Source organism: Schistocerca serialis, chromosome 7, assembly GCF_023864345.2.
Source record: "Schistocerca serialis cubense isolate TAMUIC-IGC-003099 chromosome 7, iqSchSeri2.2, whole genome shotgun sequence".
Taxonomy (NCBI): Eukaryota; Metazoa; Arthropoda; class Insecta; order Orthoptera; family Acrididae; genus Schistocerca; species Schistocerca serialis.
The window spans coordinates 575,331,231-575,356,325 of NC_064644.1; the positions used below are offsets into that span (position 1 = coordinate 575,331,231).

The 25,095-nt window shown below is 41.3% G+C and overlaps 1 protein-coding gene across 1 annotated transcript in view; it reads right to left on the reverse strand.

The window, feature by feature from the left end:
• The window catches only part of LOC126413259 (leucine-rich repeat transmembrane neuronal protein 2-like), a 70,115-nt gene extending 46,745 nt beyond the window's left edge, over window positions 1–23,370 (reverse strand). Inside the window, exon 1 of the mRNA XM_050083161.1 lies at window positions 23,307–23,370. Coding sequence (XP_049939118.1) covers window positions 23,307–23,329 — 23 coding nt within the window. The 5' untranslated portion in view covers window positions 23,330–23,370. The remainder of the gene's footprint in view (window positions 1–23,306) is intronic.
• Window positions 23,371–25,095: the final 1,725 nt, after the last annotated feature.

Consider the following 25,095-nt stretch of genomic DNA (forward strand, 5'->3'; position numbering starts at 1 on the left):
TGGACTGGTAATGTAAGATATCATTTTACTGATGATCGGAGTGTGTGGTAGCACAAGGATAAATCGTTCACAATGTGGCCATTTGGATTTGAAAGTGCATTTAAACTGTGTTTTCTTTCACTAATCACATTTCGTTAGTCCACTCTTTACCTTCCCATAAAAATGTGGTTGTTTGGGTTGTAGAAAGAATAGGTCTAATCAGAGATGAGAAACGAGTGGTGGTTTTGCAAAGAGAAATCTGTGGACAACGTTGAGCAAAGAGGTTTGCAGAGGTTTCCATAACGTATAGATAGAGTGCGTCATGTAACTCAGCCAGTGGGAGATTCTTCCCCTCCCTCTCCTCCAAAGGTTCAAACTGGGGCACTGTGTAGGTGGAGGGCCCAGAGTACAGTTGTCTAATCTTGGATCATCCTCAAAACGTAATAGTTAAAGTCAACATAAGCAGGGAATTGCTTGACGATTTGGCAATTTTTGTGTTTTTGACAATTTAGATGATTGTAATAACATTGGCTCTTAGCGTGGCACCTTTGTGTTTGGAAGTCAGTAGTTTTAAGAGGGTGGATAAAATGATTCGTTCTATTACGGGTTTACAAATTTTATTTGGTTCTGATGGCCTTTCTTTGTGTGACAGTGTTGAATTCACTTCGCGCTGAATACATAAAGGTGCCTGAAGCTGCAAATTTTTAAGGCTTTACAGGCTGTTACCTACCGCTAATCATTGTTGTGTTTGGAAGGTTAATCAGAATAGCTAGCGGGATCAATTTTAACAATCCTTGGGTTTTCTTTGTGACTCCGAAACGAACAACAGTTTGCGACCCTGTTGGTAACAGGAACTTACTACGATAAATCGTTGTAGTTTTATAAGAGTATTTGCTGGGACAGTTGTTGGATGGTACATAGACTACCTTGAGATTATTTTTATTGATAAATGTTGATTATTTTTCACGTTTTTTTTCTAATGAGTAGCTATGCAATCATTATTGTGTGGTGAACTGCGCTTGAATTTTGAGCGCTTGAATTTTAGTTTAATTCAAAATCGTAGTGGTGGTTCATCTAAAATAGAATCTTATAATGCTTCTGTCCATTCGGTAGAGCACCGCAGTAAATTCTGCCCGCACATTTGACTCAGTTTTGACAATTTCAATTAGTTATATTTAACGTAAATCACGAGAGTAATCCTATAGCCAATTCACGTTTGAATACTTTCTCTTAAGTGATTACTAAGTTAAATTCCATTCAATTCCTCGTTAATGTATTCAAGAGCAGTTTTCCATTGACGAATGCCTTCTTTAATCATTGACGTACACGGTAGAATTTCTTAATTTATTTATGTTGTTATGAGATCTGATAGTCTGAACCGTACTTTAATGATCTCTGATGCTTAGCCTTCCGTCTGCCAGTGATATTCCGACATCAGTAGTTAATGTCCGCCCCCGGTAGCTGCGTGGTCGGCGCGACAGAATGTCAGTCGAAAGGTTCCGGCTGGGTCGGAGATTTTCTCCGCTCAGGGTCTGGGTGTTGTGTTGTCCTAATCATCATCATTTCATCCCCAACGATACGCAAGTCGCCGAAGTGGCGTCAAATCGAAAGACTTGCACCAGGTGAACGGTCTACCCGACGGGAGGCCCTCGTCACACGACATTATCATTATCAGTAGTTAATACAGAGAGTATCCTGCATGCCAGTGAGAACTGCGTTTGTGAGAGGAAATTATTTCCAATGTATAAAACCTGTCTGCTGCCTACTAGTGTTAGCCTTAGCAGACCACGTTTAATCCTAACTGAGGACTATTAAATGTACCCTTGCAAATGTAAAAGGTCTAATCTAAAGCTGACAAGACTTTAAAAATAAATGTTTATAGCAAGATCCCTGTGTTTCTTTTGATGAGGAAACCTTCATTTATTCCCAGTTAAAGTAAATTCCTATAATGATAAGGAATCAAAGTAGCTTAGAACAAAAACAAATCTCTAACCCCTCTCCTTCTCTATACTGATTTTGCTGGCTGTTGCTACAGTGAGGGAGCATTGTCCGTTATGCATTATTTATATTACACTGAGCGATTGAAATTAAATAGTATTATTCATTTAATTAGTTGGTCCATAACTGAAAAGTAATACCCATAGCAACTGTGAGAAGTAGCTTCAAGCTATAACCACAAAAACTATTAACAAATGACACAGACAAGCGCCTGTAGCAGGTGTGAATGTAACCAAGATCAGATAATAACAGATCACAAAATGAAACAGCAAGTAGGGATGAGTTTGCACATGGGTGGTCCTGTGTCGCGCGAAATGTGTCAGACCACAAGTCCAGCTGTGACCCCAGAACTATTGGCGACCACCTGATAGATTTTTATGAAGTGTCCTTATTAAAGAGCATTGTATCGCGAGCTGAGGGACTGCAATATTCAACTACAGAATGGATCATGAGTTTAACCCTGTGCAACACTGTCCAGGTGTTTTAAACCCCAGCGAACAGTATTTACAATGTGCATCTCCGTACTCTCCACCAGTCACAACTATGACGTGTGAGTTAACAAATACCTTACAGAACAGTTGCTCCATGGTTTGTAACAATATTCTGCTATATGTTGAAACGTCCCCTTTTGAACAATTCTACAAGACTGTGCTTAACCTGACACACAATATTTTGTTAGCGCAACGCAATCTGACTATCAAAGATCCCTACAAAAGAATGGCCCTGACTAACATTAAACTATACCTTTCACAAATCACTAAATCACTTACCTCACAATAATCTTCGTTTCTCCCACTACTGCAATACAGCAAGCGCCACTACTGCCAGCTAAATAAAAGATTCAAACTACTAAAGGCACTAACTACTGATAGGGATAGTTAGCAAATGAAAGATATTAATAGAGAACAAACAATGTATTTACCTTAATATCATCACAAGTCATAATATATATATCAGTTCATGGCAAATTACAAAACTCCGCCATCTCTCTCCCCACATCCACCACTGCTGGCGGCTCACCTCCAACTGCGCAACGCTACGCGCTGTTCACATCCAACTGCCGCTGCCCAACACTACAATGGCAGACAACAATGCAAACTAGCCACAGACTGCACACAGCACAGCCAGTGATTGTCATACAGAGGTGGCGTTACCAATAAAAAACCTAAACAGCCTACTTACATAGAGAAAACATAAACAGCCTACTTACATAGAGAAAACATAAACAGCGGATACATGCAAGTTGACTGCTGTCTTTGCTGCTTTTCTGAAATAGAGAACCATCCGCCTGTAAACTGACACGAATCTGCGTTAAACGATGATAGAAACAGATAGAGCGATGGGTTGATAGGAGTTGTGATGAGGTATAATTTAATAGTAAGCTGATGATGCGTTCTAGAGAGAGGGAGATGTTGCAGCAGGTCATGTATCATACACTTAACATTTTTTTCCGTTGTGCTTTTGGGTTCTATGAGTTGTTTGGTACAAATTGCATTCAGCTCGTATACAAGTGCATGTTCTGTGTGTGACTTACAGAGCTATCTACCTGCAATCGTTAACAGCAAACTTCTCCATACAATGGTCAGCAGAGGACTTCCAACAAATGTGTGATGAATCTTTTCATTGATGGAAAACCTGTTTCAGCACCATCCTCTAGATGAACGAAGATATATGAGAAGTACTCCTTTTCTCTGCTACATCTTGGATATAAATCGAGCCTTCAGTCTCATAACTGCAGTAATTCTAAGCTAGTGATAGGGATTTGTGAGGTACTGCAATCCCTATCTATACATTTGCTTGGCAAGTATTGTGTGTGTGGAAGAGAGTGTATCCTGTTCACGGAGCATGGCGTATAATTTCACTTATCAAACACCACACCTGTTTGACCCTGATTATGTTCTACGATCATTTCTCTCTTCCCAGCACCTTCTTGGTATGGAATCCAGGCACTACAACCATTCTAGAGATAGCACAAGTGATTTACGTAAAATAGTTCAAAGTCCTTCGGTCTGGAGCTCCATCATGCAAAACTCGAATGTTTCTTCTTCTTCTTCTTCTTCTTAATCGTCTGTTATATCACCACAATGCTGTCAAATGTACCAGGCTTCTATCTATTGTATCTACTATACACCAATAAGGAGTGCTCAACTCGTCAGCACGCAAGCATCTACAGAGATCGTGGTAATTCGTCAAGTGATGTGAGTAAGATTGGTACAGAATAGTCTTTGCAGAATGCCAGTTACAGTATTAGAATAATAAAACCGGTTTATGTTACTAGTATTACTAGTGGCCTTCAGTAAAAGTCTGGAATATGCATTATACTCTTTGTGAACCCAAAATATTAAACTATATTGATTATGTGTAACTCATCATGTTCTGTTCTTTCACAAGATATTGAATATAGTGGGAATAGAGCCCTCCTGCTTCAGGTCAGTTTCAAATTAAATTCTTGACAGTGTTGCAGGAAGAGTTGGTTAAAGACAGCGGAAGAGTTACGAGATGCACAGAGAGAGGCCATATGGACTTGTGCTCAGGGTCCTTAGCCCATAGGTTCAATGAAGGGGCAGATAGTTTCGAAATAGAGGGCTGAGTGCTAGGGCTCTGAATATCCAACTTTATCACACGATTATGAGAATACTTTGTGAGTCCATCCACATAGGGGGAGATGACTAATCGAAATATAACCTTACTGAATTTATAAAGTATTTCGGCTAAGGAACGTATTTTTGCCACCTTGTCTCTGCTGATGGCTATTTCCTACACTGAGAAACTGTATTTCCATGCTCTATGGATTTAAGTCCTGAAAAACACACTCTTGCTCCCATGTAGTTATGCCCTGTAAGCCATAAAAATGAAAGATGCAGTGTCCAAAGATGTAGAATGACTACCACCTAGGACACGAAAACAGTGGTTATATACTTGGGTGCTATATGGACCCTCATTATGAGGAATCAGTGCTCAGGGTCCGTTCAAAAACCAGAACACTGAGACATCTGAAATGCTGTCACTGTGAAAGATGAAATTGAATGTAAAGGTCATCTCCTTTGGACAGGCGTTTGGAAATGCTCCACAATGCCACAAACACTTCCAGCAAGGTCCTCTACAGTTTTGCCAATATGAAACACAGCCCCAGTATTTTATTTCAATCGTCTTGTGTTTTGTGGGAGCAGCATTCTTTACACCATATGATGTACAGCTTTCTGTGGAAGCCAATGGATCGAACCATGTTAATCTCAGATTAGTACGTGACACAAACCACGAAGTTGTGATGGAAAAACAAAATGTATGGTAGTGTACACAACTGTAGTCATTCGCTGCTTCCATGTGTTACAGCAGAAAAAATGTATGAAACTGCTTATGAAAGAACAACACAGTTACGATCTCTTGTGACTGGTAGTCTATGGGATATGGTCCTCCAACAGTTTGGGTGATGAAACTTTACACTGGTCTGTAGAAGCAACTTAGATCACTAGCCACTTGCTCCAGTGCTTGAGACGTGCATATTTAATGGGATCATCACATATACTCGATGTCAGCATGCAGACAGTATTTGTTTTCGATACATCGGATGAGAGAAATTTGCTAATATCTTATCAAGTTCTGTACTGGGTGATGTTAGTGCGGTTTTTATAGTTTATAGTTTTGCTTTCTTGGATGGTACAACATAACGAGCAGGGAGAGAATGTTTGGGTGACTGACATGATTGTACCCTGCGAGCTAACATCCCACAGATGTTTGGGTTCACATGCGGTTCATCTTCATCGAAATGTCTTGGTTCCAACTCGTCTAGGGGTCGAAACGCATGTGTCGCATTAGATGCCCTAAATTAAACACTTGTGACCCTTTGGCTAAATTGTCTGGCTGATGCCGAGTTCGCGAAATACGAAGTTAATGTAACGTATAATAACAGTAATAATAATATCGGGACAAGATTAATGACCCATAAATGATGTGGGCCACACAGTTGCGATTTGGTTAGAATAATGTTTATTCACAAAGCAAACTAATAGCGAAAGTGGTCGTATTTAGAACTACTATTACACTCGAGCGCATATCCATTTGACGCAGTTTGATCCCATCAAGAAATACAGGTCTAATATTCCAACTCGTTATCTTCGTGAAAAGTTAGAGTTTACACCAGGCGTATAGCTGATCACCACTCAGAGACTAAGTCCCACGATACCACACAATGCGAAATTTTTTAAGTTGTTTCACTTCCTAGCTACCTAAAAATCGACTGTCTACTTCCGTCAATGCAAACTGTACCCTTTGGTGTCTCCAGCCGAACTGTCGCTCTTTCACGTCTGCATCACCACTGTCCCGTTTGGTGTCTCGACCTTAACTGTCGCTCTCTGCCCGCCTCCGGCCGCATTTTCCCGTGCGCCGAGCATCAGCACTCAACTGACTAGAGCAGTTCCCTTTCCTGAAGCATTCCATCTGATTGGCCGTAGCTTATTCTACATTATTTTACATTTTAATATATTTAAATAATCAAACCTTGACCACTTTCATGTTCTAAATAAAGTAACAATAATATACATTATATAATAAATGTAAATGATTCTATGTAAGATCAATACAATTTCCTTCTTAGTTTTGAATTTCATGGCCAGTAGCCTTGCACCAATGTGCTTCCTGATAAATAAACAAAGAACAAAAGTAACTATTATGCACTAATCTTTACAGCAAATATTCCATTACCTAAAGATTCAATAAAGTGTCATGCTGTCACCGTTAAATGTGTTTTGTGCGGAGGAAATGATGATCTGATGCTTAACTGTAAACACTGATAATCTAAATTTACTATATGTTTTAAACAAATAAAGTTACAGAGTTGATATTTACAACGTTTGTCATTGTAATAAAGCACTTCTACAAGGGTTGGAACTTTAACAGTGGCAACTATTTATTTACAGGTCGTACAAAATAGATACGTGTTTCAAAGTTTTACTGACCTTCATAGTAGTCACCAGCATTGTGTATAACCCGTTACCAGCGATGTGGAGGTCGTAGGATACTCTTAGCACTGCCAGTTGTGTTGACAGTTCGAGCGGCACAGTCTATTGCCCTACGAATTTGTATCAGTTCTGAAGTGAATGCCGTGAAGTGTTTCCTTCAGTTTAGAAATCGAGTTGAACTCACGAGGGCTTAAGTCAGGGGAGTGCAGTAGGTGGTATGGCACTTAGCAGCCCCAACAGTCAAACAAATCAGTAACAGCTTGCACTGTACGTGCTTGAGCACTGTCCTGCAAAATGATGGCAGGTCCTGCAGAAACTGTCATCACTTCTGTCTCTAAGCTGGTTGTAGGTTGTGTTCCAAAAATGGACAGCTCCGATGCAGAAGTGGTGACACTTTCTGCAGTACCTGATCATCATTTTGCAGGACAATGCTGAAGCACGTGCAGTGCAAGCTGTTACTGATTTGTTTGACTGATGGGGCTGCTAAGTGCCATACCACCTACTGCACTCCCCTGACTCAAGCCCTCGTGACTTCAACTCGATTTCTAAACTGAAGGAAACACTTCACAGCATTCACTTCAGAACTGATACAAATTCGTAGGGCAATAGACCGTGCCGCTCAAACTGTCAACACGACTGGCAATGCTAAGAGTATCCTACGACTTCCACATCGCTGGTAACGGGTTATACACAATGCTGATGACTACTTTGAACGTCAGTAAAACTTTGAAACACGTATCTATTTTGTACGACCTGTAAATAAATAGTTGCCACTATTAAAGTTCCAACCATCGTATATGAAATGCCGATCGTTAAGATCGACCAAAGCATTCAGATTTTAGCTTTCAGGTCTTTGTTGCAAAACATGTTAATTTCACTTTAACAGTAAATCCTAAACTATTAGAGATATAATGAATATTCAAATTTTATTGGGATCACCATGAAAATTGATGGAGGATGGCAGATTAAAATTACTGTCGCTTCATTCCCTGCACTACTACAGAATTAAATAGTTTTCATAAATGTTTCCCTTTATGACCAATCTTAGGTCCGCCATATTTAACACTGCTACGCCTCCTTGGCCACAAAAGCCTTCTGCTGGGGTTCCCGATGACGTTGGTTCTCGTCTGTCTCACTCGCACACTACAGCGCTTAGGCCTCAATAGACAATAGATGCCTGTGAGTTTCACCATCTCGTGGTGAATCTGCGCCCTTCATGGCATGTGGTCCTGGACGACAGGGTTCGTTTCACATTTCCTGAAGGCTGACTCTTTCCGTCATATATTTAAATGAGAGCGCAACGCTCGTTAACTCACAGCCCTGACAGATACAGATCTCCTTCATACTGCAGTGTCGTATGAAGTTTTGAAATGTACTGCAATGCAGTCGCAAAATTCTCGTCCTCCCAATTGCCATATGATGTGAAGTCTTCCTAATTTTTTCGATAAGAAACACCAGTGTAACTGCTTGTACTGTTTTTTCTACTGCCTCGTGTTCTAGGAGAAATTTTCATTTGGCACTGGCCTTACACATTGTAGATAGTTGGCGGAGCTACAACAACATGTTCCCATTCCCACCATGTGGTCAAAATGCGGTCCTGTTGCATTAACTGAGCTCACCCTGTTCCTCCGTGGTAGCCATACCACTCCCTGACTTCCACTCAGTTCTGACTTGGACTGCCACGATCACATAGAGAAAGCTGCGGGGTGGGTGTGGCAGAGACTGAGGAACAGTTGCAAGATGCAGACAGACTGTCTAAATCTATGCTGCAGTTTTGCTATATGGGACCTTTAGCAGATAGGCTCGGAAAAGGTGACTTTTTCGAGATATGAGAGTGCCACAAATAAGATTCATCAGTGGCTGTAATCATTAAAAGGCGTCTCCATAGGACCCAATCCGAAAGTGCGGTTGAACAGAGAAACTTCATTCCAAATTGCAGACAGAATTTCCACCAGAGAGCTTGAGACCATAGATGTCACTAAATGGTATTCAGGCCGGCTCACGGCCGTCCATCGGCAGTTCACTCCAAGCCAGGACCTCTTGGTGTGATGGTATGGGACGCCATTGAGTACACATCAGGATCACTTCTGGTTCGCATAGCACATCCATACTGTTACTGAGATGTTAGGGTTGATGGCTCTGCCCCATGTTTAAGGTCTCCAAGGCGTTACCTGTCAACAAAACGACACAACCCCATGTGTTGCACATGCTGTCCTGACCGACATCAACACAGCACGTTCCCCAAATCTGTGGCCAACTGAGAGCATCTTGTCACAGGTTTCTGAGAGTCTTGCATGCCACCACAATCCAGCCAACACAACTGGTGAACTCTGTCCACAGAGGTGAGTCAGCATGGAATGAAGTACATGTATGTACCATCCAATCCCAGTTCTACTCACTGTCCATCATTCCAGTAACAGTTGGCAGCCCTGTAAGCCCACAAATCACCTACAGTTTAACCATTTATTCTTCCTACTACACTGTTTAAGCACAATCTCTGTATAGAAAACGCAACGTCCTGACTGACTGATCATTACCCAGTCCCAACCGCTAAGGATAGGAACTTGAAGTTTGGAAAAGGTGTGGATCTTAAACTGTAGACCTAATTTAAGAAGGGGTTTTTCGAAGTTCCAACCCGAAGGGGGTGAACTAAGGGATAAAGGTTTTTTATTTTATTTTATTTTTTTGAGAAATGTCGCTATTGAGGCAATTTTGTAGCTAGACCAACGAAAACTGGTATTTGGTTTCTCGGTTCGAAATAAAGAAATATATGTTCCAGCATTTTTGGAAATTTGACCCTATGGTGGAGAAATAGTGGGTGAAAACTTTTTGAAAATATATCATTAATAAAGAACTACTGTAGTATTTTTAAAGCTACTATGAACTGACCTCTCAATTACAAAAAAAGAGTGTTTCAGTGTTTTTTGAAAACTGGCCCCCCAAGAGGATGAATTTTTTTTATGAACATACTTTATTTCACTGTTTTTTGAAATTCAACCCCTATGAGGGATAAAGGGGGATGAAAGTTTTCATGCAGATCTTTCATTGCAAGATTTCTTGAAGCGAAATCTATATTTGGGTTCTCCGTTACAAATAAAACATACGCGTGTCACTATTTTTGGAAATTCAATCCCTAAAGTGAGTGAAATAGGGAGTGAAACGTTTTATGAAAATACTGCGATGCGAAAGCACTTTTAAAGCTAAATCGTTGAAAACTGGTGTCTGGCTTCTCAGTTAGAAATGAAAAAATAAATGGTTCACTGTTTTTGGAAATTTAACCCCTAATGGCCAAGTGAACCAACTTAGATGAAACGTTAACCACGGTTAAGTCGCCATACAACCCCTTTCAGTACAAAATTCAGGTGTACCATCTTCGATCTAAGTTAAACGAGGGAATTGACTGCGGTTACATTTAACCGTGGCTCTTTCCCGGTTTTCTCGAGATAACCGAGGTTTTAGAGGCATAAACTATTAATATGGCGGCGCATTTGAAGTTATGTATGGTACTGAGGAAGAACTGTTATTCATTGACCATCTAAATCGTGACCGAAACCGTGTTGAAGTGATTGTGGAAAGGGAAACCCTTTTGAAGATTATGGTGGCAGAAGGTTTGAAGAGGGATTTCGTCAGTCGACAGAAACGGTGTGGTGGTTATTAAATCAAATTAATGATAGGTTAGTATTTCGTACTAATCGGAATAACCCAATTTCGCCGGTGAACAGACTTCTGATTACTTTACGCGCACATCCAACTGGTGCATTCAACATTGTTGTTGGTGAGAATAGTAACATACATCGTATAACAGCACAACGAATTGTTAAGGATGCATCGGACATCATAGCATCAATGTTTTCTCGTTTTACAAAGTTTCCTTCAGGAGTATAAATGCGTTCTGTGATGTGTGGTTTTCCTTCGTTCCAAGTTCGTAGAAAAATTTTTCCTGCTTATGGCACAACTACTGATGCACAAAGCTGCATCATACACTCTAAACTGCATAGTTTTCACTTCAGGAACACAGTTTTTGGCCCACGCTTCCCTACGTTGAAACTTTCGTACAAGTTCTGGGCTCGTCCTTGGAGACATTTCTCTGCAACTTCTCATCGCTCAGTTCCTTATGCACGGGTGTTATTGTCTGAGTGACAGCAAGAGGAAGTGAATTATTATGCTTATACATTTCACCAGCAACTGTAGCTCGTTGAAAATCACACGAAGATTCATTTCCTTTACGGCTCAAGAGTATGCTGAGGATTTGCATCTGTTGAAGCTTTATGCATCAAGGAAGTCCATACTACAAATTCATAGCTTGTAGATCATTGATATTACTTTCAATGGTATTACCATAATATATTTGCAAAAGATTTATTTCTTTGTCTTTAAGTCGGCCAGTCCCACAGAATCCCTTATTGTCATTAAATTTTTGGTCACTTCAGCTATCGTAGCCATGCTCCCATGCATGTTGGACATACCCTACCTACTCCAATTTTACAGTTTCAGATCCATTACGCAAAGTGTTTTGTCAGTAACGCACACTAAGTTCATATACCGATCGTGTAAAAATCTCTGCAGCACCTGGACCTCCACAAATCCAATTTTTCTCATGTTTTGATTAGATACTTCATTACTACACCCTCGACGTCAGTTTGTTGACACCTAGACATTAGTAAATTTACCAATATCAAATTATGTGACAACAACAACACCATGATAAGAGGTGTGGTCACGTTTCTGCCAGGTTCCATCGACAGGTACACAAATGTTTTTCACACCATCGAAGGACCTGACGGTGTTCAGAAAGGGTAAGCGAAATACAGTTGGCGGTAGTGCGTCTGATGCTGTTAGAAGTAGTTTATCTTGTAGCAAAATTTAAGTAGAGAGTTCCTGTGAGTTAGTATGGATAGAGGGTATTCTTGGCAAGCGGAATAAAATAATAATTGGATCGTTGTACCGACCTCCCAACTAATATCATACAATTACTGAGAAGTTCAATGAAAACTTGAGTCCAACTTCAAACACGGAACCGACTCATACAATTTAAGTTTGTAGTGACTTTAATTTATTCACGATATGTTGACGAAAATACATGTTTAAATCCGGAGGTACACAAAAACAGCAACCGATATTGTGCTGGACGCGTCCTCTGAAAATTATTTGGCGCGATTAGTTCATGAGCCCACTCGAATAGTTGTAAAAACACATTTCACCTATTAGCAACAAATAATTCCTGAGTTAATAACGAGTATCGAAACGGATACAGGGATTAGTGAACACAGGATTGTCGTAGTGAAAGTGAATACCGTAACTCCCAAATCCTCCAAAAATAAACGAAAACTGTATCTACTCAAAAAAAAAGCAGATAAAAATTCGCTTGGTTCCTTCCTGAGGGAAAATCTTCACTCCTTCCAAATTAACTGTGTAACTGTAGATGAGATGTGGCTTGAATTCAAAGAAATGGTATCGACAGCAATTGAGAAACTTATACCAAATATATTAACAAACGACGGAGGTGATACCTCATCGTACACAAGGAAAGCCAGAAGACTGCTTCAGAAACAACGAAAAAAGCATGCAAATTTAAACGAATGCAAAACTCGCAGGATTGGCAACCTTTTACAGAAGCTAGAAATCGAGCGTACATTTCATTGAGAGATGCGTATAATGGTTTCCACGAAGAAACTTTGTCCCGAAACTTCTCAGAAAATGCAAAGAGGTTCTGGCCCTTTGTAAAGCAGAAGACAATCAATGTCTTCTCTGCGTGATACAAATGGAAATACTACAACAAAATGAATAACTTAGAAGTAGATATCTTCAGAGTTGTGGAGCAACTTAAATCACTTAATGAAAGCAGATTAGATTAGATTAGTACTTGTTCCATACATCATGAATACGACACTTCGTAATGATGTGGAACGTGTCAGGTTAATAAAAGGTGTCTATACAAGACATTACATTAGACAAAATATTACATGACACTCAATTTTTTTGTGGAGGTTGGAAAATTACCCACTTACTATATCCAAAAATTCATCTAATGAGTAGAAGGAGTTGCCATTAAGAAATTCTTTTAATTTCCTTTTAAATGCTATATGGCTATCTGTCAGACTTTTGATGCTATTAGGTAAGTGACCAAAGACTTTTGTGGCGGCATAATTGACCCCCTTCTGAGCCAAAGTTAGATTTAACCTTGAGTAGTGAAGATCATCCTTTCTCCTAGTGTTGTAGCCATGTACACTGCTATTACTTTTGAATTCGTTTGGATTGTTAATAACAAATTTCATAAGTGAATATATATATATATATATATATATATATATATATATATATATATATATATATATATATATATAGTGAGGCTACAGTCACGATTTCTAGCTCTTTAAATAAGTGTCTGCAGGATGATCTTGGATGAGCTCCAGCAATTATTCTGATTACACGCTTTTGTGCAATGAACACTCTTTACTCAATGATGAGTTACCGCAGAATATGATGCCATACGAAAGCAGAGAATGAAAATAGGCGTGGTAAGCTAATTTACTCAGATGTATATCGCCAAAATTTGCAATGACCCTAATAGCATAAGTAGCTGAACTCAAACGTTTTAGCAGATCCTCAGTGTGTTTTTTCCAGTTCAACCCCTCATCAGTGCATACACTTAGAAATTTTGAATATTCTACCTTAGCTACCGATTTTTGATCGAAGTCTATATTTATTAATGGGGTCATTCCATTTACTGTGTGGAACTGTATATACTGTGTTTTGTCAAAGTTTAATGAGAGCCCATTTGCAGAGAACCACTTAACGATTTTCTGAAAAACATCGTTTACAATTTCACCAGTTAATTCTTGTCTGTCGGGTGATAGCTATACTTGTATCATCGGCAAAAAGTACCAGCTTTACATCTTCGTGAATATAGAATGGCAAGTCATTAATATATATTAACAACAGCAGAGGACCCAAGACCGAACCTTGCGGCACCCCATTCTTGATTGTTCCCCAGTTTGCGAAATCACCTGTTTTTTGCATATCATGTGAGCTGTTTATTTCAACTTTCTGCACTCTTCCAGTTAAGTATGATTTAAACCATTTGAGCACTGTCCCATTCATAACACAGTACTTGAGCTTATCTAGAAGTATTCCATGATTTACACAATCAAAAGCCTTTGATAGATCACAAAAAATCCCAACGGATGACTTCCGGTTAATCAGCGCATTTGATATTTCATTAGTGAAAGTATATATAGCATTTTCCGTTGGAAAACCCTTCTGGAAACAAAACTGACATTTTGTTAAAACTTGATTTTTACAAAGGTGTGAAGCTACTCTACAATACATTACTTTTTCAAGAATTTTGGATAAGGCAGTCAGAAGAGAGATTGTGCGGTAGTTGTTGACATCAGACGTATCCCCTTTTTTATGCAGTTGTATAACAATCGCATACTTCAGTCTATCTGGGAAAATCTGCTTCAGAGAGCTATTACATATGTGGCTAGGAATCCCACTTATTTCTTGGGAACAAGCTTTTATTATCCTTCTGGAAATGCCATCAATCCCATCTGAGCTTTTATTCTGGAGAGAGTTTATTATCTTCCTAATTTCAGATGGAGAGGTGGGTGGAATTTCAATTGTACCAAATGGTGTGGGTAAGGCCTCTTTCATTAACTGCCTTGCTTCTTCTATTGAACATTTAGATCCTACTTTCTCTACAACATTTAAAAAATGATTATTCAAAATGTTTTCCACTTCCGGCTTGTTGTTTATCAAGTTTCCATTCGCTTTGATGGTGATGCCGTCATCCTGTACTCTTGATTGTCCTGTCACCCTTGTTATAATATTCCAAATTGTTTTGATTTTGTTATCAGAGGTATTAATCTCAGACATGATGGATATGCTTCTGGACTTTTTAATAACCTTTCTTAATGTAGCACAGTAGTTTTTATAATATTTGGCTGTTTCTGGGTCACTACTCTTTCTTGTTGTCAGATACAGTTCGTTTTTGTGGTTACAAGATATTTTTATTCCTTTAGTAAGCCAAGATTGTATACCAATTATGTTCCTTTCAGAATGTGCTGATCAAATAGCTCCACACTTAACAATCATATACAACCGCTCGCTCGACTAAAGATCCGTATCCGAAAACTGGGAAGTTGCACGTATCACAACAACACTCATGAAAGGCGGTCGGAGTAATCCATAAAATTACAAGCTCATATCATTAACGACGATATGCACCAGGATTTTGGGACACATATTGTGTTCGAACATTATAAATCACGTCGAAATGAGCAATCTATTGGCACACAGTCAACACGGATTTAGAAATCATCGTTGTTGTGAAACAAAACTAGCTCTTTACTTACACGAAGATATTTGCATAAGGCTTCTGACTCTCTACCTCAAAATCAGCTTTGTAATCAAATTGCGTACTTACGGAATATCGCCTCAGTTATCGACTGGGTTGGTAATTTCATGTCAGAGAGGTCACAGTTCGTAGTAATTAACGGAAAGTCATTCATTAAAACAGAAGTGATTACTGGCGTTCCCCAAGGTAGTTTCATTGGCCCTTTGCTGTTCCTTAGACGATGATCTGAGCAGCCGTCATAGGCTGTTTGCAGATGATGCTACGGTATATCGTCTAGTAAAGTCATCAGAGTCATTAATAGGAAAATGATTTAGATAAAATATCTGTATGGTGCGAAAAAGTACAATTAACCCTAAATAATGAAAAGTGTGAGGTCATCCACATGAGTGCTAAAAGGGATCCGCTACACTTCGGTTTGACGATAAATCAATCAAATCTAAAGGGAGAAGCGATGATCATAGCAAAATGAGGGAAATCAGAGCTCGCACGGAAAGCTGTAGGTGTTCGTTTTTTCTGCGCGCTGTTCGAGAATGGAATAACAGAGAATTATTGTGAAGATGGTTTGATGAATCCTCTGCCAGACACTTGGTTGTGATTTGCAGAATAGCCATGTAGATGTAGATTTAGGCCATATATTGACACAGCTTCATGTGCAGCCATTCTCATACTCTCTTCACACACATCTTTCTTAAAATTACATCATAGTAACTGGGAAACTTGGATGGTGGTGATGGCGAATTCTGCATTCCACCTAACAATTTTGCACTACTCTCTCTTTTGTCAGTGCACCTCATGCCATAAACCATTCTCAGATGTCCAGACACTCTGTGAGCGAAATGGTTCTGAAACAGAGGATGACAGACTAAAGGCCGAAATACTAAATGTCTTTTTCCAAAGCTGTTTCACAGAGGAAGACTGCACTGTAGTTCCTTCTTTAGATTGTCACAGAGATGAGAAAATGGTAGATATCGAAATAGATGACAGAGGGATAGAAAAACAATTAAAATCGCTCAAAAGAGGAAAGGCCGCTGGACCTCATGGGATACCAGTCCGATTTTACACAGAGTACGCGAAGGAACTCGCCCCCCCCCCCCCCCCTTCTTGCAGCGGTGTACCATAGATCTCTAGAAGAGCGTAGCGTTCCAAAAGAATGGAAAAGGGCACAGGTCATTCCCGTTTTCAAGAAGGGACGTCGAACAGATGTGCAGAACTATAGACCTATATCTCTGATGTCGATCAGTTGTAGAATTTTGGAACACATATTATGTTCGAGTATGGCTCTGAGCACTATTGGACTTAACTTCTGAGGTCATCAGTCCCCTAGAACTTAGAACTACTTAAAGCTAACTAACCTAAGGACATCACACACGTCCATGCCCAAGGCAGGATTCGAACCTGCGACCGTAGCGGAGGCGCGGTTGCAGACTGTAGCGCCTAGAACCGCTCGGCCACACAGGCCGGCGTGTTCGAGAATAATGACTTTTATGCAGACTAGAAATTTACTCTGTAGGAACCAGCATGGGTTTCGAAAAAGACGATCGTGTGAAACCCAGCTCACGCTATTCGTCCAAGAGACTCAGAGGACCATAGACACGGGTTCCCAGGTAGATGCCGTGTTTCTTGACTTCCGCAAGGCGTTCGATACAGTTCCCCACAGTCGTTTAATGAACAAAGTAAGAGCACATGGACTATCAGACCAATTGTGTGATTGGATTGAAGAGTTCCTAGATAACAGAACGCAGCATGTCATTCTCAACGGAGAGAAGTCTTTGGAAGCAAGTGTGATTTCAAGTGTGCCGCAGGGGAGTGTCGTAGAACCGTTGCTATTCATATTCATGAAAATGACCTTGTGGAGAACATCGGAAGTTCACTAAGGCTTTTTGCGGATGATGCTGCAGTACGTCGAGAGGTTGTAAGAACAGAAAATTGTACTGAAATGCAAGAGGATCTGAAACGAACTGACGTATGGTGCGCGGAATGGCAATTGAATCTCAATGTAGACAAGTGTAATGTGCTGCGAATACATAGAAAGAAAGATCCTTTATCATTTAGCTACAATATAGCAGATCAGCAACTGGAAGCTGTTAATTCCATAAATTATCTGGGAGTAAGCAGTAGGAGCGATTTGAAACGGAATGACCATATAAAATTAATCGTCGGTAAAGCAGATGCCAGATTGAGATTCATTGGAAGAATCCTAAGGAAATGCAGTCCGTAAACAAAGGAAGTAGGTTAAAGTACACTTGTTCGCCCACTGCTTGAATATTGCTCACTGGTGTGGGATCCGTACCAGATAAGGTTGATAAAAGAGCTAGAGAAGACCCAACGGAGAGAAGCGCGCTTCGTTACAGGATCATTTAGTATATCTCGCGAAGAGAGATCATGAGGATAAAATAAGAGAGATTAAAGCTAGAGAAGATCCAACGGAGAGCAGCGCGCTTCGTTACAGGATCATTTAGTAACGTTACAAAGACGATAGATAAACTCCAGTGGAAGACTCTGCAAGAGAGACGCTCAGTAGCTCGGTACGGGCTTTTGTTGAAGTTTCGAGAACATACCTTCATCGAGGAGTCAAGCAGAATATTGTTCCCTGCTTAGTATATCTCGCGAAGAGACGATGAGGATAAAATCAGATTAGAGCTAGAGAAGATCTAACGGAGAGCAGCGCGCTTCGTTACAGGATCATTTAGTAATCGCGAAAACGTTACAAAGACGATAGATAAACTCCAGTGGAAGACTCTGCAAGAGAGACGCTCAGTAGTTCGGTACGGGCTTTTGTTGAAGTTTCGAGAACATACCTTCACCGAGGATTCAAGCAGAATATTGTTCCCTGCTTAGTGTATCTCGCGAAGAGACCATGAGGATAAAATCAGAGAGATTAGAGCCCGCACAGAGGCATACCGACAATCTTTCTTTCCACGAACAATACGAGACTGGAATAGAAGGAAGAACCGATAGAGGGACTCAAGGTACCCTCCGCCACACACTTTCAGGTGGCTTGCGGAGTATGGATGTAGATGTAGATGTAATAGTATTTGTGTCTTGTACCCTTTGAAGTTCGTGTGAATTAGATTCATTGTAAACTTGTCATGTAATCACCAACTTACTGCACAGTCAAAACCTAAAACTTCTATTCTCTACTATGTACAATTAACCTGTAGCTGTATAATGTTCTCAATTACTTGAACATGTAGAAAAAGTGTCAATACTAATATACGATCTAGTCACATTAATGTGACCGCCATCTACGTTCGACGCAAGTGTGCAATAACCACTCACAGCCGGCAACAGTGTAGATACAGAAAGCATGCCGGGCAAGACAGTGCAGTCGTGGTCGAAATGCAGGAACGGAGCGGTTTATCTGCCGTCTAAAAGAGCACCATCGTTAACTTGCGGGCCAAAGGTGGAAGCATTTCCGAAACGGCCACGATTCAACCACACGGAGCACGGCAAAATGCCGCTGTCCAAAACCCATTACCCAGTTTGTGGTGCACCATTAGCCATAGAGGGCAGGGGTGAACGCGGATACAGAAATGTGGACCGGCCGATAGACCAGCAGATGCTCACAAGGGAACGTCCCCATCGCATCCCCCTCAGTTTTAGTTATAAGTTAGCACAGTCGATAGGCCTCGAAAGACTGAACACAGATCAATCGAGAAAACAGGAAGAAGTTGTGTGGAACTATAAAAAAAATAAGCAAAATATACAAACTGAGTAGCCCATGCGCAAGATAAGCAACATCTAGGACAACGTGAGCTCAGAAGCGCCGTGGTCCCGTGGTTAGGGTGAGCAGCTGCGGAACGAGAGGTCCTTGGTTCAAGGCCGGCACGGTAGCTCAGCGTATTCGGTCAGAGGGGTACCTGCCCTCTGTAATAAAAAAAACTGAGTTAATCGATCACCAACGAACTTAAACGGATGTCTTACGACGTCCGCCCCGAGCAGATTCAACGAACAAAAGCAAACAAAATGAGATTAAAAAAAAAAAAAGTCTTCCCTCGAGAGAAAAGTTTAATTTTTCATTTTCAGACAATTATTAATTATCCGTCCGTTCGCTATTTTATCTGGATTCATATTGCCCACGGAATACATCTCATGTATTTAATGCACTCTCGTCCAAAGTAGTGAACAGTCAACTGCCAGCCAGGGAGCCTCGTTAGCAGGAATACTCTCTCTTCGGTGCGCTGTAGTCGACTGACGTCGTGTGTTTCGGTGTTTGTTTAGGTGTAGCGTTCCCATATTACGGAGCAGTTACCTCGCATCGGACGGACGGACGGACAGATAATAATTGTCTGAAAATAAAAAATTAAACCTTTCACTCGAGGGAAAACTTGAACCAAGAACCTCTCGTTCCGCAGTTGCTCACGCTAACCACAGGACCACGGCGCTCCTAAGCTCAGATTATCCTTGATGTTGCCTATCTTGCGCATGGACTACTCAGTTTGCTTATTTTTTTCATAGCTCCACACAACTTCTTCCTGTTTCCTCGATTGACCTGTGTTCAGTTTTTCAAGGCCTATCCACTGTGCCAACTTATAACTAAATCTGAGAGGGGTGGGATGGGGAGGTTCCCTTGTCAGTAACTGACTACCCAGGAGAACCGAGGGGCTACCAACAGTGTGTCCTCAGCTGAGCGAACGTTGCTGCGTATGGGCCTCTGCGGCAGGCACCTGGTTCACGCACTCACGCTGACCGCTGTTCGGCGGCGACGAAGGTTGGAATTGGCACGCCAGTACCACAACAGGACACCCACTGAGGCGGCGACGAGCGGCCTTATCCGATGTACCACGTTTCATCATCTATCGGACGGATGGCCGTTGGCGAGTATGGCGTGAGACGTGTGACAACAAATTCTCTGCGACCAGGAAGGAGCCTTACAGTCAGGGCTTTCCCCGGCTGATCTCGTCATTCTGGAAGGCACACTGAATCAACACCAGTGTGCATCCATCCTTGGGGACCATGGCCACTCCTAAATGCAGTTGGTTTTTCCTCAGCACGATGGCGTCTGCCAGCAGGACGTTGCAAAGTGTCACAGACCTCGCAGATTACGTGCGGGATTTGATGAGTACCAGAATAGTTTACCGTACTCCGCTGGCTGTCAAACACCCCACATGTAACGCAATCGAGGATTGGTGTGACCATTTCCATCAGGCTGTTCGCGCCGTGGGTCCACGACAGAGAAATGTAGCGCGGCAGGTCACGGCAGTGGGGTCGGCATCTCGATGACTCTCTTCTCGCACGCCTCGCGGTGGTCCGTGGCGCAAACACGGTCATTCGGCCTTTTGAAAGATGATCACATTAATGTGACTAAACAGTGTGATAAAATTAACACTATTTACACACTGGGGTTCCACATTAGGTCTACAAAATAAGAGAAATCAGGGCTCGCACAGAAAAATTTAAGTGCACGTTTTTCCCGCGTGCCGTTCAACAGTGGAACGGTAGAGACACAGCATGAAGGTGGTTCATTGAACCCTCTGCCAGGCACTTTATTGTGAATAGAAGAGTAATCATGTACATGTAGATGTATTTACATTTTTGTTCAAATTACGAACCTTCCTTGTCAACGTGTTTGGTGGAGAAGCAAGATCGCGTGGAATTGTTGCTTGTAACACACTACAATTTTCATTTTCATTATCTTGACTAGTTACTGCAGATGTTTATGCTATCGTGTACATATAACCTCGAAATGTTCGCTTAGGAAACTTTTTCTTAGACCGCGGCATTGTGAAGCATAAAACATGTCCTCACGGAAAACAAAGGCCAGAGCAAGATTTGAAATACAACACATTTCTGTTTACAAGGTGAAAAGGAAACATAGACACTATACTGAAACAAGCGAACATCGTGTTGGGTAAAAGAGCCTAGTCTCATATCAAACATGTAAAAGTAAAACAAAATTTCACCAATTAATTCAGCTTATAAACTGGCGAAGATAATCCATTTTAAAAAAGAAATCGTGTGACATAGGGGATTTCAAGGGATGCCAACGTATTTACATTCCTTTTCATTGGTAATTACATAAACAGACATTATCTAACACAGAAGAGAATTGAGAATTAGTCGACGTTGAAATCTCGAAACTCCATTTTTCAACATATGTCCTACCCGGATCCCTAAATGCAACCGGAACGATGATATGATGTGAAGAGTAAATTATCTTTGGATCATGACAAATAACAATAGCTGCGTTCCTTCCCCAGAGATAGCTTGTTCGAATGCTGAACATGTAAGAAGTTTTCAGTCCTAGCACTTGGGCTACAAGGAGCAGAGAGGTTGTCACCTCCACTTTCAGTACAGCTGCTCAAATTTTGCATTCTCCTGAGAGCCCCAGGAACAGTGAATATGGAAGCTCGTGTTTCAATTACGATCGCTGCGGCCTTGATTATTCACTATTTATCTTCTGATTTCTTCCGTCTTGAATAATGCATGCATAATATAACATGCTATACAAGCTTATTAGAACCGCCCATTCTGAAGAGCTACAATTAAGATGCATCAGTCATACACTGTGAATGGTTAAGTACCAAAAGACAAATCGGTAGTTGTCCCTACGATTGAACGTAATAAGATAAACTGCTTGACAAGTAATAGTCGGGTTCAACAGTAAAATTTTTATTCGCAGAAATTGGTAGCAGAAAATGAGCTCACTGCTAAGTACAACGTCTCACTGTTAGAATTATTAATTTTCTGATGAGCAGAAGAAAAAAAGAAAAATTGTCGACTGAAAAAGACGAATGGTCACTCTTCTATCACGTTAAACTAAGACGACCATGTGCAATGTATGAAAGAAACGGTAAGACATGGTGGCTAATAGCATCTTATTTCTCTCCGGAGTGGATAACTGAGACTGTAAATATTATATTGAGTATCCTTTTAAATATGATGAGAATCAGGTGACCTGAAATTTTACCGACAGAAATAAAGTTTGCTTGTGAAAACTTTTCAGTTTCCTTGACTCAATAAGGACTGCAAAGAAACAGTATGGAAAATTATTTCATATAAGAGATTCTAAAACACATATGTTGTCAAGTACGAAAGATTAGTATTAACACACAAATCGTACAACAGTGCCGGAAAGGCAGACAGTACTCTATGTTGTTTCAACCATGCAATCCGGATAGACATTTATATGTTGTCTTGCCCGTAGCAGTCAAAATTACGCTAAAAAACGATTTAATCACTCCGAAATACGCCTGACAAACAAGAAGCAATTTACCTTGTTTCTTTTGAACAGGTTAATCCGATATCATAACTTTCCCTATGTTCCATTCGCCATTAAGAGGTTACGAACGACAGACCCAAAGTATACTGTCGTTAAGTTGGGTGATTTTAAATAAGCGGTCCAACTTATCAGAAAAGTCTGTAATAATTACTAGAGAACATCACAAAGTGAAACGTCGCCATATCCCCTAGCAACAGCAGAGATATAGCTGCTATGGCTAATGAGGGTCATGGTAAAATAATGATAAACAGAACAGAAACTGCCAAAGTAAGCAACAAATAAATAATTACAGCTGTAAGTTCAGTTTCTAATCTAATAGTAGCTCCGCCGTAAATTCATTCGAGACGGGTATAACAAAGTTCAGTTGCAGTAACACCATTTATGTTCCACTGTTTCCGTTTCTTCCCCTGACGTAAACACAACGACGCTACTACTGCAAGCGGTACGTGAACCGCCTTACCCAGCACTGTAATAAACAAGTTTCGGCAACTGAACAAACCATAGGAGTTTCAGATATCGACGACTGTTCTACGACATGCGCAGTGAGTGCGAGATGGAAGTGGAAGGATGTGTGTGTGTCTGTGTGTGTGTGTGTGTGTGTGTGTGTGTGTGTGTGGGTGGGTGTGTGTGTGGGTGGGTGGGTGGGTGGGTGAGGTGGGTGGATAGTGGGATTTAGGAGATAAAGTTGAGGAGATGGAGGAAATAGGTGAGGTCGAGGAGTTGGAGGAAATGAGTGAGATCATAAACAGCAAAGGTCATGCAGATAATTCGCATGTTACAACAGCTTACATACCTTTCGTTCCCACAAGACAGCATGTTGCTCGCGGTATGGACGGAGGTAGTAATATTCCTCTCAGCCCGATGTATAACACGTACCAGTACGTCTTAAAAACGTCCGAACTTCATCGCTTCGGAATATTTTATTGGTTCATTTTATCGGTAGATTGTGTTAATCTTTTCCTCGTAGAAGCGATAAGATTGGAGTGGAGTTTACTGGCAGTCGCAGCGTTGTGCACCAGTAGAACAAAGAGTAGGCGTCAGTAGTATGCGCTGGGTCCCCCACCAGTACTGCAGTCACGTTCTGTTACAGCCGCTTTCTTGAAAGTTAAGAACAGAACACTGGCGAACAGTAAAAGCAGAACTAGTGACACATCAAGGACTATCAAATGTAAGCACTGTTAACAAAACGTGAAAAATCTTTTCACTTCCACGTGGTCTGACTTACGAGAACCATGTAATTCGTTTTCTGAATATGTAAGTACTTACATCCCTTTGATAAGAATTTTTCGGTAGTTGTACCATGTCAATAAATAGGGCAAAGAAAATTTCGCGCACTCGGACTTGGCAGCGTGATCCTCCACGTACTCACAACACGCAAATGTCTTTCACAGCCGGCCGAAGTGCCCGAGCGGTCCTAGGCGCTACAGTCCGGAACCGCGCGACCGCTACGGTAGCAGGTTCGAACCCTGCCTCGGGCATGGATGTGTGTGATGTCCTTAGGTTAGTTAGGTTTAAGTAGTTCTAAGTTCTAGGGGACTAATGACCTCAAATGTTAAGTCCCATAGTGCTCAGAGCCATTTGAACCATTTTTGTCTTTCACAAAACGTCGTCCTGCGCATACACTACTGGCCATTAAAATTGCCGCACCACGAAGATGACGTGCTACAGACGCGAAATTTAACCGACAGGAAGAAGATGCTGTGGTATGCAAATTATTAGCTTTTCAGAGCATTCACACAAGGTTGGCACCGGTAGCGACACCTACAACGTGCTGACATGCAGAAAGTATCCAACCGATTTCTCATACACAGACAGTAGTTGACCGGCGTTGCCTGGTGAAACGTTGTTGTGATGCCTCGTGTAAGGAGGAGAAATGCGTACCATCACGTTTCCGACTTTGATAAAGGTCGGATTGTAGCCTATCGCGATTGCGGTTTATCGTATCGCGACATTGCTGCTCGAGTTGGTCGAGATCCAATGACTGTTAGCAGAATATGGAATCAGTGGGTTCAGGAGGGTAATACGGAACGTCGTGCTGGATCCCAGTGGCCTCGTATCACTAGCAGTCGAGATGACAGGCATCTTATCCGCATGGCTGTAACGGATCGTGCCGACCGAAGTGGCCGTACGGTTCTAGGCGCTGCAGTCAGGGACCACGAGACCACTACGGTCGCAGGTTGGAATGCTGCCTCGGGCATGGATGTGTGTGATGTCCTTAGGTTAGTTAGGTTTAACTAGTTCTAAGTTCTAGGGGACTAATGACCTCAGAAGTTGGGTCCCATAGTGCTCAGAGCCATTTGAACCATTTTTTGTAACGGATCGTGCCTCCACGTCTCGATCCCTGAGTCAACAGATGGGGACGTTTGCAAGACAACAGCCATGTGCACGAACAGTTCGACGACGTTTGCAGCAGCGTGAACTATCAGCTCGGAGACCATGGCTGCGGTTACCCTTGACGCTGCATCATAGACAGGAGCACCTGCGATGGTGTACTCAATGACGAATCTGGGTGTACGTATGGCAAAACGTCATTTTTTCGGATGAATCCGGGTTCTGTTTACAGCATCATGATCGTCGCATCC